This window comes from Nelumbo lutea, chromosome 1 (assembly GCF_056320005.1).
Source record: "Nelumbo lutea isolate HS-2025 chromosome 1, American lotus-T2T, whole genome shotgun sequence".
NCBI lineage: Eukaryota > Viridiplantae > Streptophyta > Magnoliopsida > Proteales > Nelumbonaceae > Nelumbo > Nelumbo lutea.
In genome coordinates, this window is record NC_142684.1 from 155,878,137 (window position 1) to 155,902,843 (window position 24,707).

At 40.7% G+C, this 24,707-nt stretch overlaps 1 protein-coding gene across 1 annotated transcript in view; it reads left to right on the forward strand.

The window, feature by feature from the left end:
- The first annotated feature begins 1,675 nt into the window (after positions 1–1,675).
- Positions 1,676–24,707, forward strand: part of LOC148878570 (protein PAM71-homolog, chloroplastic) — a 66,170-nt gene continuing 43,138 nt past the window's right edge. Inside the window, exons 1-3 of the mRNA XM_088956767.1 lie at positions 1,676–2,129; positions 10,731–10,890; positions 15,786–15,969. Coding sequence (XP_088812893.1) covers positions 2,012–2,129; positions 10,731–10,890; positions 15,786–15,969 — 462 coding nt within the window. The 5' untranslated portion in view covers positions 1,676–2,011. The remainder of the gene's footprint in view (positions 2,130–10,730; positions 10,891–15,785; positions 15,970–24,707) is intronic.

A 24,707-nucleotide genomic window follows, 5' to 3' on the forward strand; every position in this document is an offset into this window, starting at 1 on the left:
TTATTGGCAAAATGCCGCCACATCAGCACAACATAGGCATTGGCATTTATTGTTTATGAAACCATTGTTTGGTTTCAACATTTATCAATTAAACACTAAAAAACAAAAATGCTTTGATTTAATATTTATGTGCATTAGGTGTTCTTGTTTCCTCCAATGCCTAAGCATTTATTGAAATGAAATGCTTATGTGACACACTTTAAAAGTAACTTTATGGGGTGTTACCTGAAATGCCCATAAAAACCAAACAACAAAAGCAATAAACGTTCAAAGCAATGTTTTTTCAAATAAATGTTTATTTGACAAACACCTTGTCACTAAAACGCCATGGAACCAAACACATACATTGCTCCATTGATCGCTTGTATTTCAATGAAACATAGGGGCACATGCACCAGGAATAGGAAAGGCCTAGGTGGCCAAGTAAACTTTGAATCAGGATTTGCTCCTTGAACATCTTCCCATGAATGAAAAACACATAAATATGAGAGATGTTTCTGATGTGTAGCTGAAACATGTGTGTGAGGTTGATGTGAGGAGCAGATTTGGACTCGTAAAATTCAAGCCAATCCACTTGACATGGACTTGGTGAATTGGGATCTGCTCCTCATAGAGTGCACCTCACATGGACTTCACAACCCCATCCTACCGTGTATTAGGAACACCTACTCATGAATAACAAAACAAAGGATGGAAGATATTCCCAATACACGATGGGATGAGGCTGTGAGGTGCACTTTGTGAGGAAAAGGTCCGGTCTTGGACTTGATCATAAGGTGGAATCAGGATTTGCTCCTTACAAAGTTCACCTGACACCGACCTCACACCACTATCCCATCTTGTACCGGGAACATCTCTCTATGAATAACAACACTAAGGGAAATGTTCCCAATGTGTGGCTGGAACGCATAGTGAGATTGGTGTGAAGGGCTTATATGCAAGCCAAGCCCATTTTAATCCACAAACAGGCCTAAAGTATAGTCCCAACTCCCAAGCTGATATTGCCCAACACATTGGCTTGGGCCGGGCTTCTGGCCCAAGCCCAACCATATATGTTTTTAGGGTGGACAGGACCGGGCTGGGTTTAGATGAAAAACCTAGGCCCAAGTTGAAAATTGCGGGCCTGACTAAAGATTATCATCCCTACTCCCTAGGTTTTGCAATGTGCAACTGCTTACACGTGCAGCACCACACGTGGACGTGTTCAAAGGAAATAGCACACACCACTTGTGTTGACCGCAGATTCAGACTTCATCAGATAGTCATTTGGATCAAAGTTGACATGGTAGCCAATTCCAGAATTCGATTTGCTCGGAGCAAATTGCTCCTCATGGAGTGCGTCTCATACCAATCTTACATAGAGTCTGAATCAGCTGCCAACAATTTAAGTTCCAACACCTTACCAACTACATCTGACACTGTACGTTTTATATATAACGGGTCCCACTTTTTATGGTGGTTCTAGTTTTTAGCCAGATCAGATGTACGGTATCAATTCAAAGTTGATACAGTGTTGGAACTTATTAGATAGTCGATAGGTGATTTCAACTCAGAATTGGATTTCTTACCAACAAATACGTTACAACACCCTCCCAACAGGCATCTCAGAGATTGGAGATGTATGGTGTCAGATCATATTTGCGAGGGTGTTGTTCACGAAGTAAAAGATTGTGATAGATACGTACCTATTTATCAACTGAATGGTGGATACGTAAGTGTACATGATGAGAGTGCGCACACTGAATCATGTCTTTTCCACATTATCTGTCTCTAACACGTGGCATCTTACAGAAGCTCCATCCTCAGTACTCAAAGGCGAACCTCGATCGCAACTCGCTGATGTTCAAGCTTCTAGCAGGTACCATTCAATCGGTACCTTCTTTCTCCTTGTGCTGGAGCTTCAGAAATAAGAGGTAGAGCAATAATAACAGTCTGTGTCTGTCTGGTTATATTTAAACAGCAGTAATACACATGGAGAGGAATCTGTGACAGAGAGGAAAGCTTGAGAAAAATGCAGGGTCTCGTTCTCCAGTCTCCAGTTGTTTCAAGAGGGAAGCTCCCCTTATTGGCTTCCGTCGACTCCTTGCCACACTCCACCAGTCTACCCACAAGAAGAGCTTCACGTTCTTGTAAGTTCTTTTTTCTGCTCATAGGTAGATGTTTAGTTTGTTGTTTTCAAACAAGTGGAGTTCTGAGATGCATTCGGATTCTCAATTGGAGAACTCCGAGGTTACTCTCGATTGAATCGTAGCACCAAATTCTATATTATTCCGTTTGCTCAATTGGGTGTTAGAAAAGTTATAATTTCATAGGATTTTCCGTTTATATATAATTTTATAGTGATATGATTGGTACTGTAACAAAACAAGAATCCATCAGATAAGTAGTTAAAACTCAAATAAAACATTTGAATGTTATTGTCAATTAGAATCAATTGAAGTAGGAAATGGGTGCCCCGCTCATTCTGCTGCTGCTACAGTGGCGTATTTATTCAAGTTTCATTGGGAGCTTTGGCCTTAAATATTCAGCTAAAAGGACAAGAAATAAACAGAAATGTTGATTTTCAGCCTTTTAGTCTTGAAGACATGCCCCGCTGCTCAAGGTTTGGGTCATGAAGTTGAACTGTTAATGGGATGGGTATGATTCCAATACAACCTCTAAAGGAATTCACTAATTGAAGACTAATCATTGGATATTACTAAATGACACGAAACTTCAACCAGTCTAATCCAGTTTATATTCGTGTAATCGGATCTTAATAATTTGGACTTATAATCATAATTTCTAGTTTTCTCTTATTCTAATTTTCTTTAAATAAAACCTACTTTTCTAATAGATTTCCTACTTGATGTGGTCAGAAGAGCTGTCACATCTGTAAGCCATCGCAGAGAAAGATGACTTGATCTCTTACAGGATATCAGAGGCACGGGTTATCCTGGCTCTGATGAAAGTAAAATTTCCATAGTAAATATCCCTAGCAGACACATATTTCCATAGTAAAATTTCCAATTGTAGTGCCAGTCTTTGATAATGTCCTGTGGCATTAGTTGATTTTAGTTCGAATTTACAGACACATATTTACGATAGATTTGACACATCAATTTTGCCTTTGAATGATGCAAAATTAGAAGGAAACATGTAAGAAAAAATGTTATCATCATCATCCTAGCCTTATCCCAACTATATGGGGTTGGCTACATGAATCCTGTTTTGCCATTCCATTCTGTTTAAAGCCATATCCATTGTCCATTGTTAAGTGGTAGCAGCTCTAATAGGTGATGGAATAAAGGTGGCTCTTTGAAATGGTTGTCTTGATGAAAGGCCATTAATTTCAGGAATAAGAAGCAACACATTACATTAAATGAAGGCCATTAAAAGAGGTTAATCCTGAACAAGCATGATAATGTTGAATGGAATACCTTCTAATGGAGGATGCAACCCTTGACAGTTGAATGATGAATTGTGATTTACATACTGATGGGGCTTGGGCCAAGTCTCTTGGATGATGATGATGATTTGAAGGATGCAACCCATATGTCAACTGCAGCAGCACAACAGGGATGCTTTTTTTTAATAAGCAACGGAGATATTTCATTAAAGATACTGCCATACTGCTCATAAAACAGAACAGCAGGCCAAAACTTTATGAGGGAATCTAAAATAATACAAATTTATCCCATAGAAAGGCATTACAACAAACAGAAAGATATTACAAATTACAAGCCGGCCCTGGACATCCCCATTCAAGTTGATTCCTTGCCACTCTTGCCTTGGCTAACAAATCTGCAAGTCCTTAGCACATCTAGGCACCCAGTTGAATGAATTATTCAATATAGAGCTAAAAATTGTGCCTTTCTTTCCAAGGAATCATAACTTGATTTCTCATCCAACAAATTATAGTTTGACAGTCTCCCTCAATCTCCTAATTCTTCAAACCTTTCAAACTCATCAAATTTAAGTTGATGGTGCTACCCAAACACAATTGGCCAAGGAAGAGAAATGTTTCCAACCTGGGATGCAAAGGTACAATGCACAAAAAGGATGCATTTTGAATGAACAGAAATTGTGAGCTGCATCGTGATATTCTTCATAAATCATTAGATTTGAAACAGCTTTTTAAAACGTCATCTTCAGATTGTTTGACATGCAACACAAAATTTGTTATCTTGTTTGTTTAGCAAGAGTGGTCCGTAATTCAGGCACATTGGAACATTTCCAAATCTCTAGTTACATCTTTTCCATCTGCTTATGCCTATCCTTCCAAAATAGGCAACTATTTGCCTATGCGATCCATTTTGAGAGTGAGAGATTGGATTCTAGCTAGCTCTGCTAAATTTGTTAGATGATTCTACTTTTAATTTTCTTTTCTTTAAATTTTAGAGACTGATTATGGGAAAAGCTCTGGTTTGATAGTATTTGAAAAGATTCCGTGGTAGAGTGAGAGTGAGTCCTATGGTGAGAGACACTCCACACTCCACTCCATGGATTAGAGGTGGCTAGTCATGTTCCACCCTTTCTTTTCCTTATTATTGATAACCATTACAGTTTTGGCAGTTCTTATTCCTTGTCTTTGGGTTATATTATACTGCACTACTGTAACCAAGTTTGTTTCTAATTACATTCTTTTATCAGTGATAGAATTCAGGTATATAGTGTTCTTATATTTTGAAATAATAAGGAGAAGAGGAACCTGTAGAAACAGTAGAGAGAAGAGAAGAGAGGAGAAGAAGAGAAGAAGAGAAAACAGGTCTAGTCGAACTAGAGAACTGCTTTCTCTAGTCGGTCAGGTTTTATTTATACCTTTCTAAAAAACAATCAGAATTACTCTTGTGCCCTCACTTAAATGAGAGACACATCAGCTAACTTAGGACCTACTTGTAATTACATCCAACATATAACTTAATGTAAATTGCCTATACTACCCCTCTACAGCCAACTCTAACACTCCCCCTCAAGCTGGTGAGTATATGTCATATAGCCCCAGCTTGTTACATATATAGTCCACTATTCCCCGACTCAACCCTTAGGTAAACAAATTTGCCCATTGATTTCCTGTGTTCACATAATGTTGTACTTATCATTCCACTAAGCATCTTCTCTCGTACAAATAGGCAATCAACTTCTATACGCTTTGTTCTTCCATGAAACACTAGATTAGAGAAGATATGAATTGTAGCTTGATTATCACAAATATAGCTTCATAGGAGTGTCAATTGAGTATCCCATTTCCTCTAGGAGATGCTTCAACCGCACTAGTTCACATGTTGTGTGTGCCATGGCTCTATATTCAGCCTCTACACTGCTTCTTGCTACCACTGTCTACTTTTTACTCTTCCATGTCACTAGATTGCCACCAAGAAAAGTGCAATACCATGTAGTGGACCTTTTGTTAGATATGGAACCGGCCCAGTCATCCCTCTATCTCAAGACTTCCTCCTCTCTTATGTAACAAACCATGACCTGGAGCTCCCTTCAAGTACCGTACAATCCTTAGAACCGCCTCCCAATGTGGAATTCGAGGGTTCTGCATAAACTGACTCACTACACTAACTGCAAATGAAATATCAGGCCGACTGATGGTTAGGTAATTCAACTTACCTACCAACCTTCTATACCTTCCAAGATGTTCAAACTTCTCACTTGCATCCAAGGTTCAAAGTATTGATTTGTATCGGTCGATACGTATCATGCCGGTGGCTTCCCGATACACCCCTGACCCCCTGAATCGGTTTTGAAAAAAAAAAGCCTACAAAACACTATTGATATCGCCCGATATGCCCCTACCGGCGTATTGATATTTTGAACCTTGCCTGCATCACTACTCAACTTGACATTCAGTTCCATGGTTTCAGCTGGTCTGGCACCTAACAACCCTGTCTCCTCTAGTAAATCAAGAACATATTTCCTTTGGCACAAATTAATAGCATGCTTGGACCTCATTACTTATGTCCCTAAGAAGTATCTTAATTTGCAAGATCCTTTGTCTAGAAGTGATCATGCAAGTAAGTTTTCAACCTATCAATCCTTGGTCTATCACTGCTGGTGATAACAATATCATCTACATATACCACCAATAAAATCTTCCCAGCACTGGACTCAACTAAATACGAAATGGTCAACCTGACACTGTTTCATGCCATATTTTTTCACCACTTCATTGAATATGCCAAACCATGCACGGGGAGATTGTTTAAGCCCATAAATAACCTTCGTAAGTCTACATACCTTACCACCCTCCCCCTGAGCAACAAATCCCGGTGGTTACTCCATGTACACTTCCTCAATGAGATCACCATGTAAAAAAAGCATTTTTGATGTCAAGTTGAAACAAGGGCCAATCATACATAGTAACAAGGGAGATCAGAACATGAAAGGAGCCAATCGTGGCAACAGGGGAGAAGGTGTCTGTGTAATCAATACCATATAACTGTGAATAACCTTTGGCACCCAATCGAGTTTTCAACCGCTTAACACTCCCATCAAGTAAATACTTAACAGTGTACACCCACTTACAACCTATAACATGCTTTCTGGGTGGAAGAGTGGTGAGGTTCCACGTATGAGTATGAGTTAGGGCCGGGAGTTCTTCCTCCATTGCTTGGCACCACCCTAGAAAGTAGAGAAGTAAGAGCTTCTTGGACATCCTTGGGAATAGAGACAGAGGATAACATAGACATAAATTGGCGATGGGAAGCTGAAAGGTGAGATACAAAAACATAACTGGAAATGGGGTGAAGAGTGCAACTATGTTTACCTTTCCGTAAAGCAATAGGAATTATAAGGTCAAAAATAGGGATGGGGTTGGGATGGGAATAATTACTGGATTTGTCGACGGTGACGAAGTTGGGGGAGGAGCCAATACCTAATGATGCATATACACTTGCCGGATGGGTGGTCGTTCAATAGGAAGTTGCACTGGAGGCGAAGACTTGGTCACAACTAGAACAAGAGGAATGGGGTCCTCAACAAGAACTGGAAGAGGAGGTGATGAAAGAGAAGAAACATCCGACCTGGAGAAAAAAGGAATAGACTCAGAGAACATAACATCGGGACACACAAAAAAATGCCGGGAACTGGGGTTATAACACTTGTACCCTTTTTGAGTCTTGGAATAGCCAAGGAAGACACACTTAGTGAATCGAGCAATTAACTTGTCCATTCCAGGCCCAAGATTATGGAAAAAACACACACACCCAAAAAGCCTGGGAGTAAGAGGAAAATGAGACAAAGTAGGAAACAAAATCGAGAATGGAGAATGACCTTCAAGGATGGACATGGGCATGCAGTTAATAAGGAAGCAAGATGTAAGTACATCACTCCAAAAGTGTTTGGGAACATTCATATGATGTAAGAGGGATCAAGCAGTTTCTAAAAGATGATGGTTCTTTATCTCAGCCACCCCATTTTGTTGAGGGGTGTAGGAATACAAGGTTTAATGGATAATGCCATGTTGTTCCAAATATTCCTGAAATGGTGTGCAAAAATACTCATGACCATTATTAGAACGAAGAATTTTAATGTGTATACCAAATTGATTGCAAATCTCAACATAAAATTTTTGGAAGATAGAAAACAATTCACTCCTTTCTTTCACAAGGTAAAGCCATGTCATCGTTGAATAATCATCAACAAAAATACAAAGTACTTGTAACCATTATAAGACACTACTCTGTTTGGACCCCAGATATCCAAATGGACTAGAGAAAAAGGACTCGACATATGACTATCAATTCTAGGACTAAAGGGAACACGATGATGTTTTCCAAATTGGCACAACTCACAATCCAAAGTAGAAAGACGACTCAACGACGGAACAAGTAACTTAAGAGCTTTAAGAGACGGACGGGCAAGTCTGTAGTGCCACTGAAGAGGAGAAAGAGATGTCTGAAGGGTTGTTGTCAAACCACCTCCATCAAGATAGTACAGTCCACCAGCTTCATGCCCTCCACCAATCTTCATCATCGTCTTGAGATCCTGAAACACACAAGAAGAAGGGTAAAAAATGATAGAGCAATTAAGAGACTTAATCAATTTACTAACAAACATCAGGTTAAAGGAAAATTTGGGAACATATAAAACTGAGGATAGGGATAATGAGTCTATGTCAACATTATCAACACTACATATGGAAGATGTAGAACCATTAGCAAGAGTAACAGATTGTGATGTGGAGGATGGAGAAAGGGAGGAAAACACACTTGGACTCCCAACCATATGATCGGAAGCTCTAGAATCGATAATCCAATGGGAAGGTTTGGATGCCAGACAAGCCATACCCGAGTGTGCAAGGGTAGCCATGTTCTACTGAGATGTAGCTTGAGTGAACCATTCATACTCATCACATGGAACACTCATCATCTCCTTTGTGGAGGAATTTGTAGATGTAGAAGGTATCTGATCAGTTTGTTGAGATTCCTATCTTGAACCACCACTAGTTACCGTTGCATTATTTGTCCAGGTCGAAGGTGGGTGATGTAGATCATAACAAAAGTTGATAGTATGTCATTCCATACCACAATGTGTACACCTCCTCTGACCATTACTACATTCTCTGCCGCGGGCTCCCCTTGAGTCTCAACCTCCAACACGATCACCACCACTACCACCACCACGACTAGGTTGACCTTCCCGAACTCCTCCTCTAACTCCACGGCCTCCCCCTCTCATTACTGGAAACATAGACCTATCTGATATAGTGGAGTTCTCCGTGGGTTCAACTAAGATCCTCTGGACATGGGCAAACACCTCCTCAAGAGAGGGAAGAGCAGACCCACCTAGTACTTGTGCTCTTACCGGTTCATATTCAGACTTCAACCCTACTAAAAATCTGTTCTCATCCAACTGCTCCTTCTATTGTTGCTGAATTTTGACATTAGATGTAAGGGGATGATACACATTGAACTCATTTCGCAGATTTCTCATACTAGCATAATATTCCTCAAGACTTTGATTCCCCTGTTGCAGATTGAAATACTCTTCGTATAGTTGGTAAACCCTAGTAGTTTTGTCTTGTCCAGAATAAGGTTTTTTTGCATGACCCCAAACCTCCTTGGCTGTATCTAAAAACATGAAGTTCATGCTGATTTTGGGTTCCATACTATTCCATAGCCATGTCATAATTTGCACATCCTCTTGCTCCCACTCATAATATTCCCTTCAGAATCAGTTGGGTTTTATCTTCCCTCACATGCTTCACTTTCTTCTTAGCTTTTAGAAAAACTTCAACAGATTTAGCCCAAGGCACATAATTCTCACCATTCAGTTTGGTAGATGTCATCTACACATTCAAATAATCAGAAGGGACCATCACACTAGGCTTGCATTCATTGCTGTCTCCCATGACTGCACAAGGAAAAGGAAAGAAATTCTACCACTACTCTGTCACTCCACTTCACTAATTAGTCACCACACTACACACCACTGACTGTTGTTACTACTAGGGTACTTACTATCATAGGTTTCAGCAACAACACTCACTGTTGTTCACCACTGCTGTCTTCCACTTTCAGCATCATAAACCATCACAGTACACCTCATGAATAGGGAATTAGATTCTGCAACACATCACAATCTGTTCCTCACTGCTACACCCACGAAGCCTACCTATCTGAACCCCCGCCAACCAGACTTGCACTGTCACTCAACTTCACACCTGAAACCAGCCCTCTTCGAACCGCCAAGTAGAGGGTTTTCTACCAACCACACAAAACAGCAACAACTCTACCCATTGGAAGCATGAAAACCTCCAGAACAAAAAAAAAAAACGACCAGTCCTTTTTAGTCCCTTTGTGAAACTCCCATCGACTAATGAGAAATCTGCAAAAACCCTAGGAAGATGTACGCTGAATAGAAGAAAAAAATTGATCTGAACTGGTTATCGTGGTTTTGATGCCATGATAGAATTCAGGTATATAGTGTTCTTATATTTCAAAATAATAAGGAGAAGAGGAACCTATAGAAACAGTAGAGAGAAGAGAAGAGAGGAGAAGAGAAGAGAACACTAGTCAAACTAGAGAACTGCTCTCTCTAGTTGGCCAGGTTTTATTTATACCTTTCTATAAAACAAATCAGAATTACTCTTATGCCCTCACTTAAGTGAGAGACACATCAGCTAACTTAAGACCTACTTGTAATTACATCCAACATATAACTTAATGTAAATTGCCTATACTACCCCTCTACGGCTGACTCTAACAATCAGCAAACAAGGAATTTTTCAATAATATGAACATAATTATACAGTTTAAGTTTTTTAATCACATTAAAGATTTTGAAAAGAAATTAGCCAATATTTTAATTATTTTCATGTGTCCCAGCTTTCCATTGTATGCCACCTTCTGGGTCAAGGCTTTAGGAAAATAGAGACGGGAATTACCAAACAGGTAAGTTAAACTAAATTATAGGAACTTGAGAAGTTGGGCTGGCCAATTTAATTAATGAAAGGAAAAACGGTGAAAGAGCTTGGGCTTACTTGAGGATCAATTTATCCACCTGTGATGGTTTATCTTCCAGTTGTTGCCATTGGGATTTTCCTTTTATTCTTTTTGATGGATGACTTGTTTTGAGCATTGAAGAAGTCTTTTGTACAAAAGGTTTCTTCTTTGCAGTTTTTGACATTATTAATTGCCTTATTTTTACTGTAATACCTTGGCATCCTAAGTTCTTGTAATTTTCTTTAAATGGTAAAAAGTGAATGACACTTTTCCTAACTATCTTTTCCTTTTTGATAGTGACATATCGAGAGATACAAAGGTTGAACTCAGCTTATGGCACAATCAGAGCTCAAGCATCTAATGTTAGTATTGGATCTGGAGACTTTGATAGGAGAGAAGAAAATGACAACCACAAAAATTTTGTCAATAATCCACAAAGTGCAAATCCACCTGAATCGTGAGTTGGAGAAAATCAGTTTTTGACCTTATGGTGTATCTAAGGGTGTTATTACTTATTACTATGAAATCCTGTAATAAATATCATTTGTTTGTGGAACAAGTCCTATGATTGCTCTTGCTTGTCTTGCATAGACATAATCTGGGTTTTGTGGTGTCATAATAATTTTCTAATGGAAGCATGGATAATTGTTGAAACTCAAAATCTTTATGGTATATTGCATGATGCTTCTATGGGGTTGGAGTTGGTGGAACATATCTTTTTAAATGTTGCCCTGTGCTCTTCTTTTCTTTTGTTTTCTTTTGTCTGGCTAGGCTGCATGGCCATAGGTTATAGCATCTTTGCAATTTCTCTTTCTATTTAATACATATTTTGCATTTTATTTAAAACAATAAAAAAAGTCATTACCTAATGTTGGTCCTAGCCATCTGGGGTCTTGGGAGGGGTAGACTGGATACAGTCCTAACCTTTGGCATTTTTGTACAAAGTGGCTGCTGCTCTCAGATTCTAACCTGCATTCTCACGCTTGCCAGTCCGAGATTTTACCATTACGCTAAGTGATGGCCCCTATTTAATATATATATATATATATATATATATCCTTAACCTTAGAAAATGGGATTCATTCATGGTAAACCTAGCATGAATTTTTAATTTGGTGTTATGTTTCACATTTTTTAGAAAAATAAGGTAAATATTAAAGATCTAGAGATTTTACTGAAACTTCAGGAAATACCAAAAAGCATATTTACATGCCAATAATCAGAGCACAAAATCCATTATCATAATTCATGTCTTGGTTTTCTAATTCTTGGTTCTAGTAGAAATCACTATTTGCTGATTCAGTTAAGCTTCTTGTGAGAGAAAGAGGGGGAAGGTGAAGATTTCAGCAGTAGAGAAGGAAGGAGAAGAAGAAAAGAGTAGGAGGTTAACTAGGATTGTGAGAAAAGTTAACCCTAGCCGCCTACCTCTCATTTTATTAATAATTAACTTAAAGATGAGATATTACAAAGATGCCCTTAGTAGGGCGGCTACTAAAACTGAACAGTCACAACTTTAAAAAATACAAACTAATGGGCCAAGGCCCAACAACTTCCTAACTAAATAAAAACAAACTAAAATAAAACCGGGCCACTCAACACTCCCCCTCAAGTTGGGAGTAAATGTCACACATTCCCAACTTGCGTAGATCATGCTCTAGCTTGTTCTTTGTGACACCTTTTGTGAGAACATCGACGAGCTGTTGATCAGAAGCAATGTATGGAAGACAAACTTCTCCAGAAGTTACCCTTTCTCTGAGAGCAATAGGAAGATCAAGGTTATCTGTAACAGAGTTAGTAGGATCAATGGGAACTGGAATGGTAGCGGGACCAAGAGGAATACTTGAATCCATGTCAACCGAATCTGGAGTCTCAAAGGGATCGACAGGAAGTGGTGTGAGTTCTGCTGTAGTGGAATCAACCGCCGTGTGAAGTCTCTGTCGTGAGTAATGCTGAGAAACAGAACGCAAAGGAGGTGGCAAGGTAGGTGCCACAGGGTGGTGGTCAAGCACAAGAGTAGACACAGGGACTAGAACTGGGAGAGGAATAGATTGCTGACTTACTTCCCCAAAACACTCCCCCTGAGAAGGATTCTTTGAGAAGAAGTACGTGGATTCAAAAAAGGTGACATCCATGGTAACATATCGGCTCCCAAAGACTGGATCATAGCAGCAATACCCTTTCTGATTCTCTGCATATCCAAGGAAGACACACTTCTTTTCCTTGGGATCAAGCTTCGAGCGGTGAGGACCAAGGATATGTGCAAAGTAGACACACCCAAACACCCTGAGAGGAATATGAAACATCTCCCCTTGAGGAAAAAGAAGACTGAATGGAGTGCTGAATCCAAGTATGCGAGAGAGCACCCTGTTAGTCAAATATACTGCTGTGAGAACTGCATCACCCCAAAAATGAAACGGAACTGTAGATGTGATCATCATGCTTCTTGTAGTCTCAACAATGTGTCTATTCTTCCTTTCTGCAACACCATTCTGTTGTGGACTGTAGGGGCAGCTGCTCTGATGGACAACACCATATTCTAATAGATATGAGGCAAGATGTCTTTCAAAATATTCCCTAGCATTGTCAGATCTGAACACCTTTATCCTTGTTCCAAACTGTGTTAGGTAAATCCAAGAGTATCGAGAGAAATCATCCACAAATAAGAGAAAATAGCGATAGCCTCCCATAGAAGGAACATGGTAAGGGCCCCACACATCCGAATGAATAACATCAAAAGAGGAAGAACATCTTTTATTATTAGCTTTAAATGAATGTCTACAATACTTTCCAAGTTGACAACCTTCACACTCTAGACTCGACAGACTAACAGACTCAAAATATTTTGGGAACAACGAACTCAAAGAAGAAAAAGGTAAATGACCCAAACGATTATGCCAAAGCATAATTTGGCTCACAGGTCCTGACTCACTATCCCTGCTGACATGATGACTCTGGTGAGGAGGAAGTACATCCAGGAGGTAGATTCCATTCACTTCACGACCACTCCCAATCGTCCTTTTTGAAACCAGATCCTGCAAAATACAACGTCCAAGAGAAAAAATTACCGAGCAGTTCAGGTTTTTAGTCAAACTACTAACAGATAACAAATTAGTACTTAATCTGGGAACATGAAGGAAAGAGGGTAGACAAATAGAATCACTGATCTTGACAGATCCCTTCCTAGCAATAGGAACATGGGATCCATCAGCTGTGGAGACCCTATCTCTGCCAGAACAGAGCTGGTAAGAAGAAAAAATAGTGGAGCTATGGGTCATGTGCTCTGAGGCTCCAGAATTTATAATCCAAGGAGATCCCTCCTTACCTGAAGTGGAAACATAATGTGCAATAGCGTGTGAACTACCTGTGTGAGCAAAGGAGGTAGAGTGGACTCCACCAGTGCCACTTGTACCTTGCTGTCCGCTTGCGGCTGAATTGGAACTGGTTGTATCCCGCTAGTTTAGAAGTAGCCCATACCTCTCAAGTTCGGCTCTTACTGCAGTATCTGCAACAGACTCCAGAGCAGCTGTAGTAGGAGGGGCCGGAGTGTCACCAGTAACTGCCACGTGTGCATTTCCCTTATTCTTCAATCTAGTCGGCACAAGATGTGGGTGAAGCTTCCAACAAGTATCTCTTGTATGTTTAGGCTTCTTACAGTAGTCACAGATCAGATCTCTTGTGTCTTCTTTCTTGATTTCACTGCCACGTTGTTTCAGTTTCACAACACTTACCATGGAAGACTGATCAGAAAAGAGGTTTTCCATCATCACATCCCTCCTGCACTCCTCCCCCGACACAAAGGAATATGCTTGAGAGAGAGTGACACAGTCCCTGGAAAGAAGATGCTGTCGTGCAATATCATACTTATGATTAAGGCCAGCAAGGAATTCAAACACCCTATACTTCTCTAGATGTTTTTGATAGGTAGCTGCATCCTTAGTGGTTTCCCAAGCAAATGTCTCTAAATGGTCAATCTTTTGCCACAAGGTTTTAAGGGCCGAAAAATAGGCTGCAACAGATCTATCTCCCTGCCTTGTAGCAATAATCTGATTTCTCAGTTGATAAGCCCTAGCAACATTCTCCTTCTGTGAATAGGTTTCTGCAACCCCATCCCATATCTCCTTAGCTGTATTTGCCCATAAAAAATTTTTACTTATATGTGGCAACATGGAAATACATAACCAACTCATCACCATATAATTCTCCTGCACCCACCGGGAGTTGCTAGTTTCGGGTTTCACCTCTTCACCGGTGATGTACCCTAATTTCCCATGAGCACCAATGGCCATCTTTGTAGATTGTGACCATTCCAAGTAATTTGCACCATCCAACCTAACTGTAGTAATGGTCCTAGCCCCAAAGGGGTCTCCAGCACCTCCTCCCACTGGTCTCATTTCACCCCGGGCTTATTTTCAACTTTGTGGCCCTCCATGCTTCTCAAAAAAGGTAAAGAAAATAACTAAAACTTGCAGCAAGATCAAACAAAACACCTTTTGGAACCAACAACACTTTCTTGGTGTCCTGGACTTTCTTCCCACAAAAGATTCCTTTTCTGTGGGATGGGAGAAGAGGGAGAAGAGGCAGTCGCCCTCTCTAGAAGCCTCCAAACCAGGCAGGACTTGAACCACCCCTTACAAAAAACTCCAAGGAACCCTAAAAAATTAGGGCGCCACTTCCTAGGTCAAATATGAAGAGTCCAACAAAAACAAGGCTCTTCCCCTTTCTCCAGTTTTTCCTGATTCTGATGAGAAACCTTAGACCAGCTACAGGGCACATAGATCCATCAAGAAAATCCAAAAACTGGGCTTACCTGGGGGCTTCGATCAACCTCTTAAATCACCATGCAGTCGGCCGATCTAAGGCTGCATGAGAGAACAACTTCAAGAACCTTCGGCCTGCTCTGATACCAAGTAGAAATCACTATTTGCTGATTCAGTCAAGCTTCTTGTGAGAGAAAGAGGGAGAAGGTGAAGATTTCAGCAGTAGAGAAGGAAGGAGAAGAAGAAAAGAGTAGGAGGTCAACTAGGATTGTGAGAAAAGTTAACCCTTGCCGCCTACCTCTCATTATATTTATAATTAACTTAAAGATGAGATATTACAAGGATGCCCTTAGTAGGGCGGCTACTAAAACTGAACAGTCACAACTTTAAAAAATATAAACTAATGGGCCAAGGCCCAACAACTTCCTAACTAAATAAAAACAAACTAAAATAAAACCGGGCCACTCAACAGTTCTTTCTATAGATTTACTGATAGTGTAAATCCATTGGTTGGAGATTATGTTATAGTCTGGTGCTATAGACATCAATTGCCCGATTTAAATCAAGCTCATACATATATTTCATGATTTGACAGTGTGAAGCCCCCTAAGAAGATTCTTTATCCAGTATCTATAGCAATTGTTCTGCTTGCATGTGCCTTAGCCTTTTCACTGATTGCCTTTGTGAGTGGAGGACCTTCATCACTCTTAGCAGCAATCGCAAAGTCAGGCTTCACTGCTGCATTCTCATTGATCTTTGTTTCTGAGATTGGGGACAAGGTGATTTACTTGTTTTTCTTGGAAGGTTTTATGTTTCCCTTATTTATCTAAGTTAAGTGTTTATAGGACCTCCTATATTTTGATCTTTTTGTTTTTATCTCATTGAATAGATTCATCTGTCTTGTTTATCTGGGGTTTGCTGCAAACACTAAGCTATGAGTAGTTGCTTTACTTGACTTGTCAGGAATTATTAGCCCTGTGGTTTACCACCAGTAGTTTTCTGTTTTCTCTAATCTGTATGCCAGAATACAATTAAACAATGATTCACATTCCAAAATTGTAGGTTAGTAAGAGGTGGCTTGTGTAAAAAGGAAATGATATCAAATAGTCTTTAGGGCATAATTTGGGTCAAAGGTGATACTTGAGAAATTCCTTTTGAAGGAATCAAACATGGTTAGACTATCTCCTTGAACAGATCAAGAAAACTAGGTTTTTTCTTTATCTGGATAATTAGGATAGTAGGGTTTAGTTGCTGAAATCGAATTGTAATTTTTCCTCATCCTTATCAAGGTATTATGCAACTGTTTTCTAACTCTCTAACTTGGAGGTTTTTTTTTGTTATTTTTGGGTGGGGGTGGAGGAGGGCTTCCTGATTGTTGTTCTTTGGAAAATTCTGTTCCTTCTGTCCATCTGAATAGGAGGTAGTCTCTTGTCAATCAAGGTCTGTCCTTGATGATTTTGTAGGGTAGCTCCCGAGTTGTGATTGCATGGATGTTGAGGATTTTTATGAGTTCTTGGTATTCAGCCAGATACAAAACAAAAGATGATCCTAAGCTGCTTAGCTGAACATCTCTTTTGATAGGGTGTGAAGATTAGTGTTCAGCTGGTTCTTGACAATCTTGGTTGGAGGGGTGTAACCCATGGTTCTTCCCAGAGCTCCTTGCATTTCTAGCTAGGTAGACTTGTTTCCTGTTTTCTAATTTCTGTCTATTTTCTGCTTGTTCTACTTTTTTTTTTTTCTGGTCTCCTAATAAATCCCTGTTCATTGATACAGAAAGGTTATAAATCATTTCCAGTCACCACCACAACACCATTGTTATTGATCTTGTGGTTAAAACTTTGATTTTCATCATGGTACAATGAACCAAGGGAAACTATTACAGATAGAGAACTGCAATTTCACTCGAATCATTTGGGCTGATTAGTACTGAAAACTTATCCAGAAAGAAAGTTCAGTAATTAGAGCTACTCATTAAAATAGGGAGGAATAAAAGAATAGTTTTAGCATTGCTTAAGTGATGAATGCAATATATGTGACAATTATGGTCTAGATGAAAAGAATGAAATGCTAACATATGTATCATTTATCAAAAAAAAATGTTAACATATGTAGTCTCATAGCTCAAGTTAAGTGCCTAATAATAAAAAGTAGTGGATATCCTCATGGTTTTAGCATACACACCTATGCGTTTTTTTTTTTTTTTTGATAAATAAGATGAGCTTTTATTAGACTTTAAGATAAGACTTTATAAGCATCCCTTAGAGATGCACGAGATGCTACCTCTTTATAAAAAGCAAAGAGCAAAGAAAATTACAATGGAGCCCAAAGCAATACATCCCTATTCACCCCTTGCTTAGCCAAAGCATCAGCCGTCCCATTTGCAGATCTCCTCACCCACTGTATCCTGAGATTCAAGCCACTTAAACCTTTTCATTTCATTTCTGTAGCACCAGGTTATAGAGACCGGGTCCTTTAGCTAGCTCACCACCACTTTTGAATCCCCTTCTATCACCAAATTTTCTAACTGTAACTCATTGGCAATCTGCACCCCTTGTATTGCTGTCAGCAACTCTTCTTTGAGAGAGTCACCCAAGCCCATGGGGCTGGAAAACAAGGCTATAAGTTTACCTTCTGAATCTCTCAATACCCCTCCTATACCTGAGGGGCCTGGATTTCCTTGGTTGCTCCCATTGAAATTCAGTTTGACGAAGCCTTCATTGGGGGTGACCATTGCATCTCCACACATTCCTTTCTTGAAGAGCTTTTTGCAGTTACTTCCCTATTCCTCCAAACATCATCAACGGAGAATTGGGAGAACTCCAAGATCCTCACCCAATGGACCACCCTGACCATTGCACAATCCCCAACAGCTTCTTTATTTCTCTCTTTACCTGAGAAGATCCTAGCATTCCTTTCTTCCCATATGGTCCACACCACAGCTTCTCTAACACATCTCCACATTATTCTTCCCCTTTTTTTTGGGCCACGAAAATAAAGAAGGGTTAAATAGCATATTGACTTCCGATGGTGAAGTCCACCTGCACCCAAACAAAGAGAAAAAGCAAATCCAAATCTCTGCAACAAAAGGACAAGAGATCAGTAGGTGATAGCAACTCTCATTATTGGATTTACACAGTATGCACCAATTAGAAGAGAAACAAGAATTAGGCTTTTTCTTTTGTAACATATCCAAAGTATTAATCTTCCCATTCACTACTTCCCAACAAAAAGCTCTTACTTTGTAAGGAATGGGTCTACACCAGAATTCTTTAAAGGAAAAGGACGGAGGATCTGAAGAGATGCACAAAGTCTTAAACAAAGAGGCACAAGAGAGCAAACCCTTAGGATGGGGGCGCAAATACGCTAATCAGGTTTATCAGGGTCTAAACTAACATTTTGAAGTATTTGTAAAAGGTCCGAACAAGCTGAAACTTCACTGTCTCCTAGACCTCTCTGAAAGCCAAAGTCTCAATTAGGGCCCACAGGGAATAAGGGAGGAACGATAAATTTAGACACACATTCATTTTTATACAGGGATACCAAATATAAGGTAGAAAAGAGATCCTTCAGTGGACTACAACCAATCCAAGTATCCTCCCAAAATTTAACAGAATTCCTAGAGCAAACATCATTCCTGACAAGCCGAAGTAGAAAAATGCAAAGTGCAATGAATGGCTTTCCACGGAGAGGCCAATGTGGCCCTGTTGGATACTCCTGCATCCCAACCATTTCTCAACCTCCCATGTATGCTTGCTATTATTTTATGCCACAAAATATCTCTTTCCTCCGACCATCTCCAAATCCATTTTCGTAATAGAGCCGAGTTCTTTTTATCTATATTTCCAATGCCTAAACCACCCTCTTGTAGACTTCTAGACACAACCTTGCATTTAATCAAATGATCTTTCTTTCCATCACCCGACTCCCATAGGAAATCTCTTTCTCAATTTTTTTAGCCTCCTTTTGGGGAATCCTAAATACTGACAGAAAATATATTGGTAGGTTGGCAAGAGTGGGTTTAATAGAAGTAATTCTTCCTCCCAAAGGTACATAACTTCTCTTCCAAGCTGCCAACTTTTTTGCACACCTCTCAATAATTGGATTCCAAAACCTGCTTTCTCTAGTGTTTGCTTCTGAAGGGAGGCCAAGGTAGGTCAAGGGCCTGCTAACTATGGAACAATCTAAGGTGTAGGCAACAAAGTTTACTTCCCCTTCCTCCAAGTTGATTCCCGCTACACAACTCTTTTCAAGATTAATTTTCAGATTAGAAGCTAACTCAAATTTCCTCATCACTTCCTTGAAATTTCTCACCACACCTTGCTCACACCCTTCACAGAAAATTATGATATCATCTACAAATTGCAAATGTGTCACTGAGACCAAATCCCTCCCAATCTTCCACCCTTTTATTACTTTCTCCCTATCAGCCTTTGAGATCATTCTGCTAAACACATAAGCTACTAGAGTGAACAAAAAAGGTGAAAGAGGATCACCTTGCCTTAGACCCCGACAGGCTAGAAAGAAGTCTCTCACAACCCCATTAATCAGAAGAAAGTAGTGACATGAATTAATGCAAACAAAAATCCAATTGCACCATCTCTCCCCAAACCCACAATTTTTCATTACACCATCAAGGAAATTCCAGTCTACCAAATCATAGGCTTTCTCCATATCCAATTTGCATACGGAACCTTTCTTCCTCGATCTTTTCATATCCTCCACACATTCATTAACAATAAGAATTTGATAAGTTATTTGTCTCCCTTGGATAAAGGCCCCCTGATTTTGACTAATTATGGTTGGAAGTACTACTTTTAATCTCAAAGATAGATCCTTAGTCAAAATCTTATAGATGCTTGTTAATAGGCTAATGGGTCCAAAGTCCTTTGGATGGCTAGCATCAGTCCTCTTTGAATAAGGGCAAAAAAGGTTGCATTCACCCCTCAGCTAACAATAAACTGATAGGCCCCCAATTAATTTTACATACACCAGGAAGGGGAAAGGTCAGCTGGCGGCCAAGGGGGGGAAATAATTGAACATGGGGGAATTTATGGTTGGAGGGAATAAGGAGAGTTTTTGTGGCATTTATAGCTTGTCAGTTGAGAATAGGAAGAGTATAGGGCATTTAGCATTTATAGCTTGTTAGTTGGGAATAAGAAGAGTGGGGCATTTATATTTCGGCTAGCTGGGCATTTATTATGGAAGGCAGTTATGTTGTAAGATGTGTATAAGAAGGGGCTTTGGGGGATGGAGAAGACAGACTTTTGTTGAGTACAGAATTCTGAGAGTGCTTGGGAGAGCCGGCGGTCTCTCGAAGAACCGACCTACTGTAAGTGATCTTCTTTTCTTCTGAATGAATATCAGTTCCCTATTGAAGTACTAGTGGTTTGGATTCTGTTGTGAGTCTATGAACTGCGTGTCAAATTTCTAGGACATATCAGTGGTATCAGAGCTCGTCCGTCTTTCCTCGACCATGGTGACAGCTAAGGAAGTGGCATCGCAGGTGGAGGGTTTCGAAGAATGCTTGACTTCTCTGCATTCTAAAGTGGATGGCTTGCGTGATGAGATAACAGCTGGGCTGTCGAAGATCACATCCCTGGAAGGAGGCGTTCAAGACTTGGTAAGGCATTTTGATCTGTTGCTGCAACAACAGTCCTTGTCAGCTCCTTTTTCTACAATTGACAATGTTCCTCCTGTATCCGCATCAAGTCGTGCGGCTGACAAAGGGAAGGGTGCAGCTTTCCCGACGTCCCCTTCAATGACAGTCTCGGAACATACTTTTGATTCACTTCCTCGGAAGTTGGAGCTGCCTATTTTTGATGGGGAAAATCCAGACGGCTGGCTTTTTCGCGCGGAGCGCTATTTTGATATTAATGGCTTGCTTCCGGCAGAACGTCTGCGGGCAGCAGTGGTTTGTTTAGAGGGTGATGCATTGGCGTGGTATTATTGGGAGGATGGTCGGCAACCCTTTCGTAGTTGGGCATAATTCAAGGAACTCCTTGTGAAAGGGATGGTAGGATCCATCGTATGGACGCCAAAACTGTTGCAGAATGGGTGGGCGAATTTCAAAAATTTCCTACCTTCCTTCCAACTGGGAATCTTATTCCCTGATTTTAGAATCAAAATTCAAGGATCCTACTTGAACCAGAACTGAACCAGATCTGAACCAAAAAGGAAGGGAGTGATTATACCTGATCTAGAGAAATAATATCTCCCAAAGTTGGTGTTCACGCCCATAGAAGACACCAAGATCTGCTCTTGCTGAAGATGGCACAGCAACTGTGGAACAGAACCAGCAGAGTGCGTCCTACGCACTGAATCCTTCACAAGAATCCTCTGGAAACAATGAGCACCGAACAGAATCAGCCTTTCATCGAAGATTGATATCAAGAACTCTTTCTTGATCTTTCCCTCACAAAGAAATCGAACTGGTGGTGGTTGGCGGCAGCTAATGGAGAAGAGAACTAGATAAGAAAGTGGCGAACTGCTTTTCTCCTCTAGGGTTTATAAGATCTGATCTTCAGAATGTAGGTGTGTTCTCTACAAAATCCCTTGGGTTCGAATTCTTGTAAATCGAATTAGGGTTTTTCTCCTCTCTTGCTTAATGATTAAGAAAACCTCCTAATCATATCAGGAGTTGCCCTTATCCAAATTTGTATTTGGATTAGGACTCTTCTTAATCTTATCTACATATTAGATAAGCTTTTGGGCTCATCCTAATCTCAGATCCGCCCCCTTTTAGTGACTGATCAAATCGGCCCAGTTCGAAATGGGCTTTGGGCCCATTAAGTAATAAGTGCTCAATAGTCTTCCAAACTACTGCCCAGTTGGGCTTCTTTGTATGGCGTGGGACCCAAGCATTGATTTACACACCAGCCACATGGGTTCGGCCCAACCTCTGTTACAAGACGTAGCCGAATTCACTGGAAAGCCCAGTGAACCCCTTGAGCCGATCACATGGACCCTATGGGCCCAACACTTACACTAAGTGGTCTCTAGGCCAAGCCATCTTATAACAACCTAGGGACTGTGGGCAGATGCAAGATTAGCCCATCAAGTATTATCCTAAATGGCCTTACACTTAACTTCTCAGCCCATAATGATCAAGCACTGCTCGACAAGAGAGGACCTCTACCTCGGCTGCAAGGAACAGTGCTGCACTCTCTACTCACATGGATCCCGGGAATTAAAACCATTTGCAAACATTTTGAAACCATACATATCTATATATCATATATATAAATTTTGCAAAACAAAATTCCAACGATTGAAATCAACTGCCGCCAGTTTGGTTTCCATTAGAGACAGTGCATCCCCGATCATTACCTTCGTCCGACAAAGGGGTTGATTATGTCACTATGGTCACCCACTCAGATGAATTCTCAAACTGTCCCAACATACCCAGGTTTTGGCCCCCGCTAAGGATCTCACTGATTGGCATATCAAAGACAGCCTGATCTGACACATAGTGCAGTACCATAATCGGCTCTAGGGGTCAGGTGTAACTTTCCAGTTTTGCCCATCAATCTCCAAGGTCCAGGGCAACACTAGAAATCTGGTCTGGTTCAAGGGTTCAAGTAATCCTACACTGCGTGTGCCTTGGGTCTCACCCTGGTGGCTGAGACAAGCCACCCCAACATTTGGCAGCACACCAGTGTCAGCCTTGGTAGGATAAATCTCCCCAGACTTATCCAACGGCTGTGAACATTTAAAACTAACACAAGTCTCATTAAGTGTCCAGTTTTAGGGTTTTACACAAAAGCATACCACACAACATGAATCAAACATGTACTTTATTTATTTACATTAAACATCAAAAGTACATCATAGCTGATTGAAGCTAAGGGCATACAAAAACTGTCCAACACCTTGAACGTTTCCGATCAACTCAGGAGGGAAACTTGCAGGAGCAGCTTCTATCATTACGTCAATCCACTACTGTCAAGGAATATCGTCGCCATTTCGAGGTGCTTTCTACCCCCTTACGTGACCTACCAGAATCAGTCCTTGAAGCAGCCTTTGTGAATGGGTTGCGCCCAGATATCCAGACCGAACTCTGACAGATGGAACCCGTTGGGCTGATTAGAAAAATGGTTGCAGCCCAGAAAATTGAGGAAAAGAATCAGGCCTTATGGGCCTATCAATCCAGTTCATATCCTCGTGGGCCCGCAACGTCCCTCTCTGGAACCCACCTTAACTCACGGGTTTCGCAAGTGACTACTTCTGCTGTCACCCGACCTACACGAGCTGCAATCCCTCCTTCTCCTGCATCAGCCCCTATTATTAAGGCCCCACCTCCTTCTTTCAAAAAGATGACTGACAAAGAAATGCAGCAGAAATGAGCAAAGGGTCTATGCTTTCGTTGTAACGAGAAATACAGCCCGGGATATGATTGGGACTGCACTTCAGGTTTTATGGGTTCAAGATGACGTGGAGGAACTTGATTCTGATGCGTCTAATTGGGACTGCACTTCCGGGGAAATTGCTCCGGCTCCAGAATCAACCGTACTTTGTGTTTTGTCTCTTGTTGGGTTGTGTGCAGCAAATTCCCTTAAGGTGCGTGGACGCATTTTGTCACATGAGGTGGTCATATTGGTAGACTCGGGTTCATCCCACAACTTTATCTCCGCAACTTTAGTCGAAGAATTGAAATTACCCCGCACCCCTACCCACGAATTTGGAGTTCAGATGGGAAATGGTGATGAGGTGAGAACATCTGGAGTCTGCCGTCAGGTTTGCCTCAACTTACCCGAATTGGAAGTCATTGCTGATTTCTTTCCCTTAAAGTTGGATTCTACGGATGTCATTCTTGGTTTTCCTTGGTTAGCATCCCTCGAGGACTCAATGATGAATTGGGGCAACATGTCTATGAAGCTCAATTTGGGAGGTGTCCGGGTAAAGTTGCAGGGCGACCCTTCTCTCTGTTCCTCTTATGTATCTTTGCATGCCATGATGCGCAACTTACAACATGAGGGACAAGGGGCTTTGATAGAATTAAAACAATTGCAGCTAGTGGATCCTCCGTTGAACTCCGTCTTGCCTACATCCCCGCCAATCTCCGCCATACTAGATGAGTTCAAAGATATTTTTGACATGCCTACGGGCTTACCCCATGCACGGGCTACGGAACATGCTATTGTCTTACAGGAAGGCACTTATCCTATCTCTGTTCGTCCTTACAGATATCCTCAATTCCAAAAAGATGAGATTGAACGTCTTGTCTCTGAGATGCTGGTTGCAGATATTATTCAGCCAAGTACTGAAGGGATAGGATATCCATCACATGGACGCCCAAAGATTGCGGAATAAGGGGCGAATTTCAAAAATTTTTCTCTCCCTTCAACTGGGAATCACATTCCCTATTTAGAAAATCATATTTTCAAGGATCATTCTTGAACCATAAACTAAACCAGATCTGAACCAAAAGGAGTAGGAAGGGATTATACCTGATACGGAGAAATAGTATCTCCCAATGGAGGTGTTCATGCCCAAGGAAGGATCTAAAATCTGCTCCCAC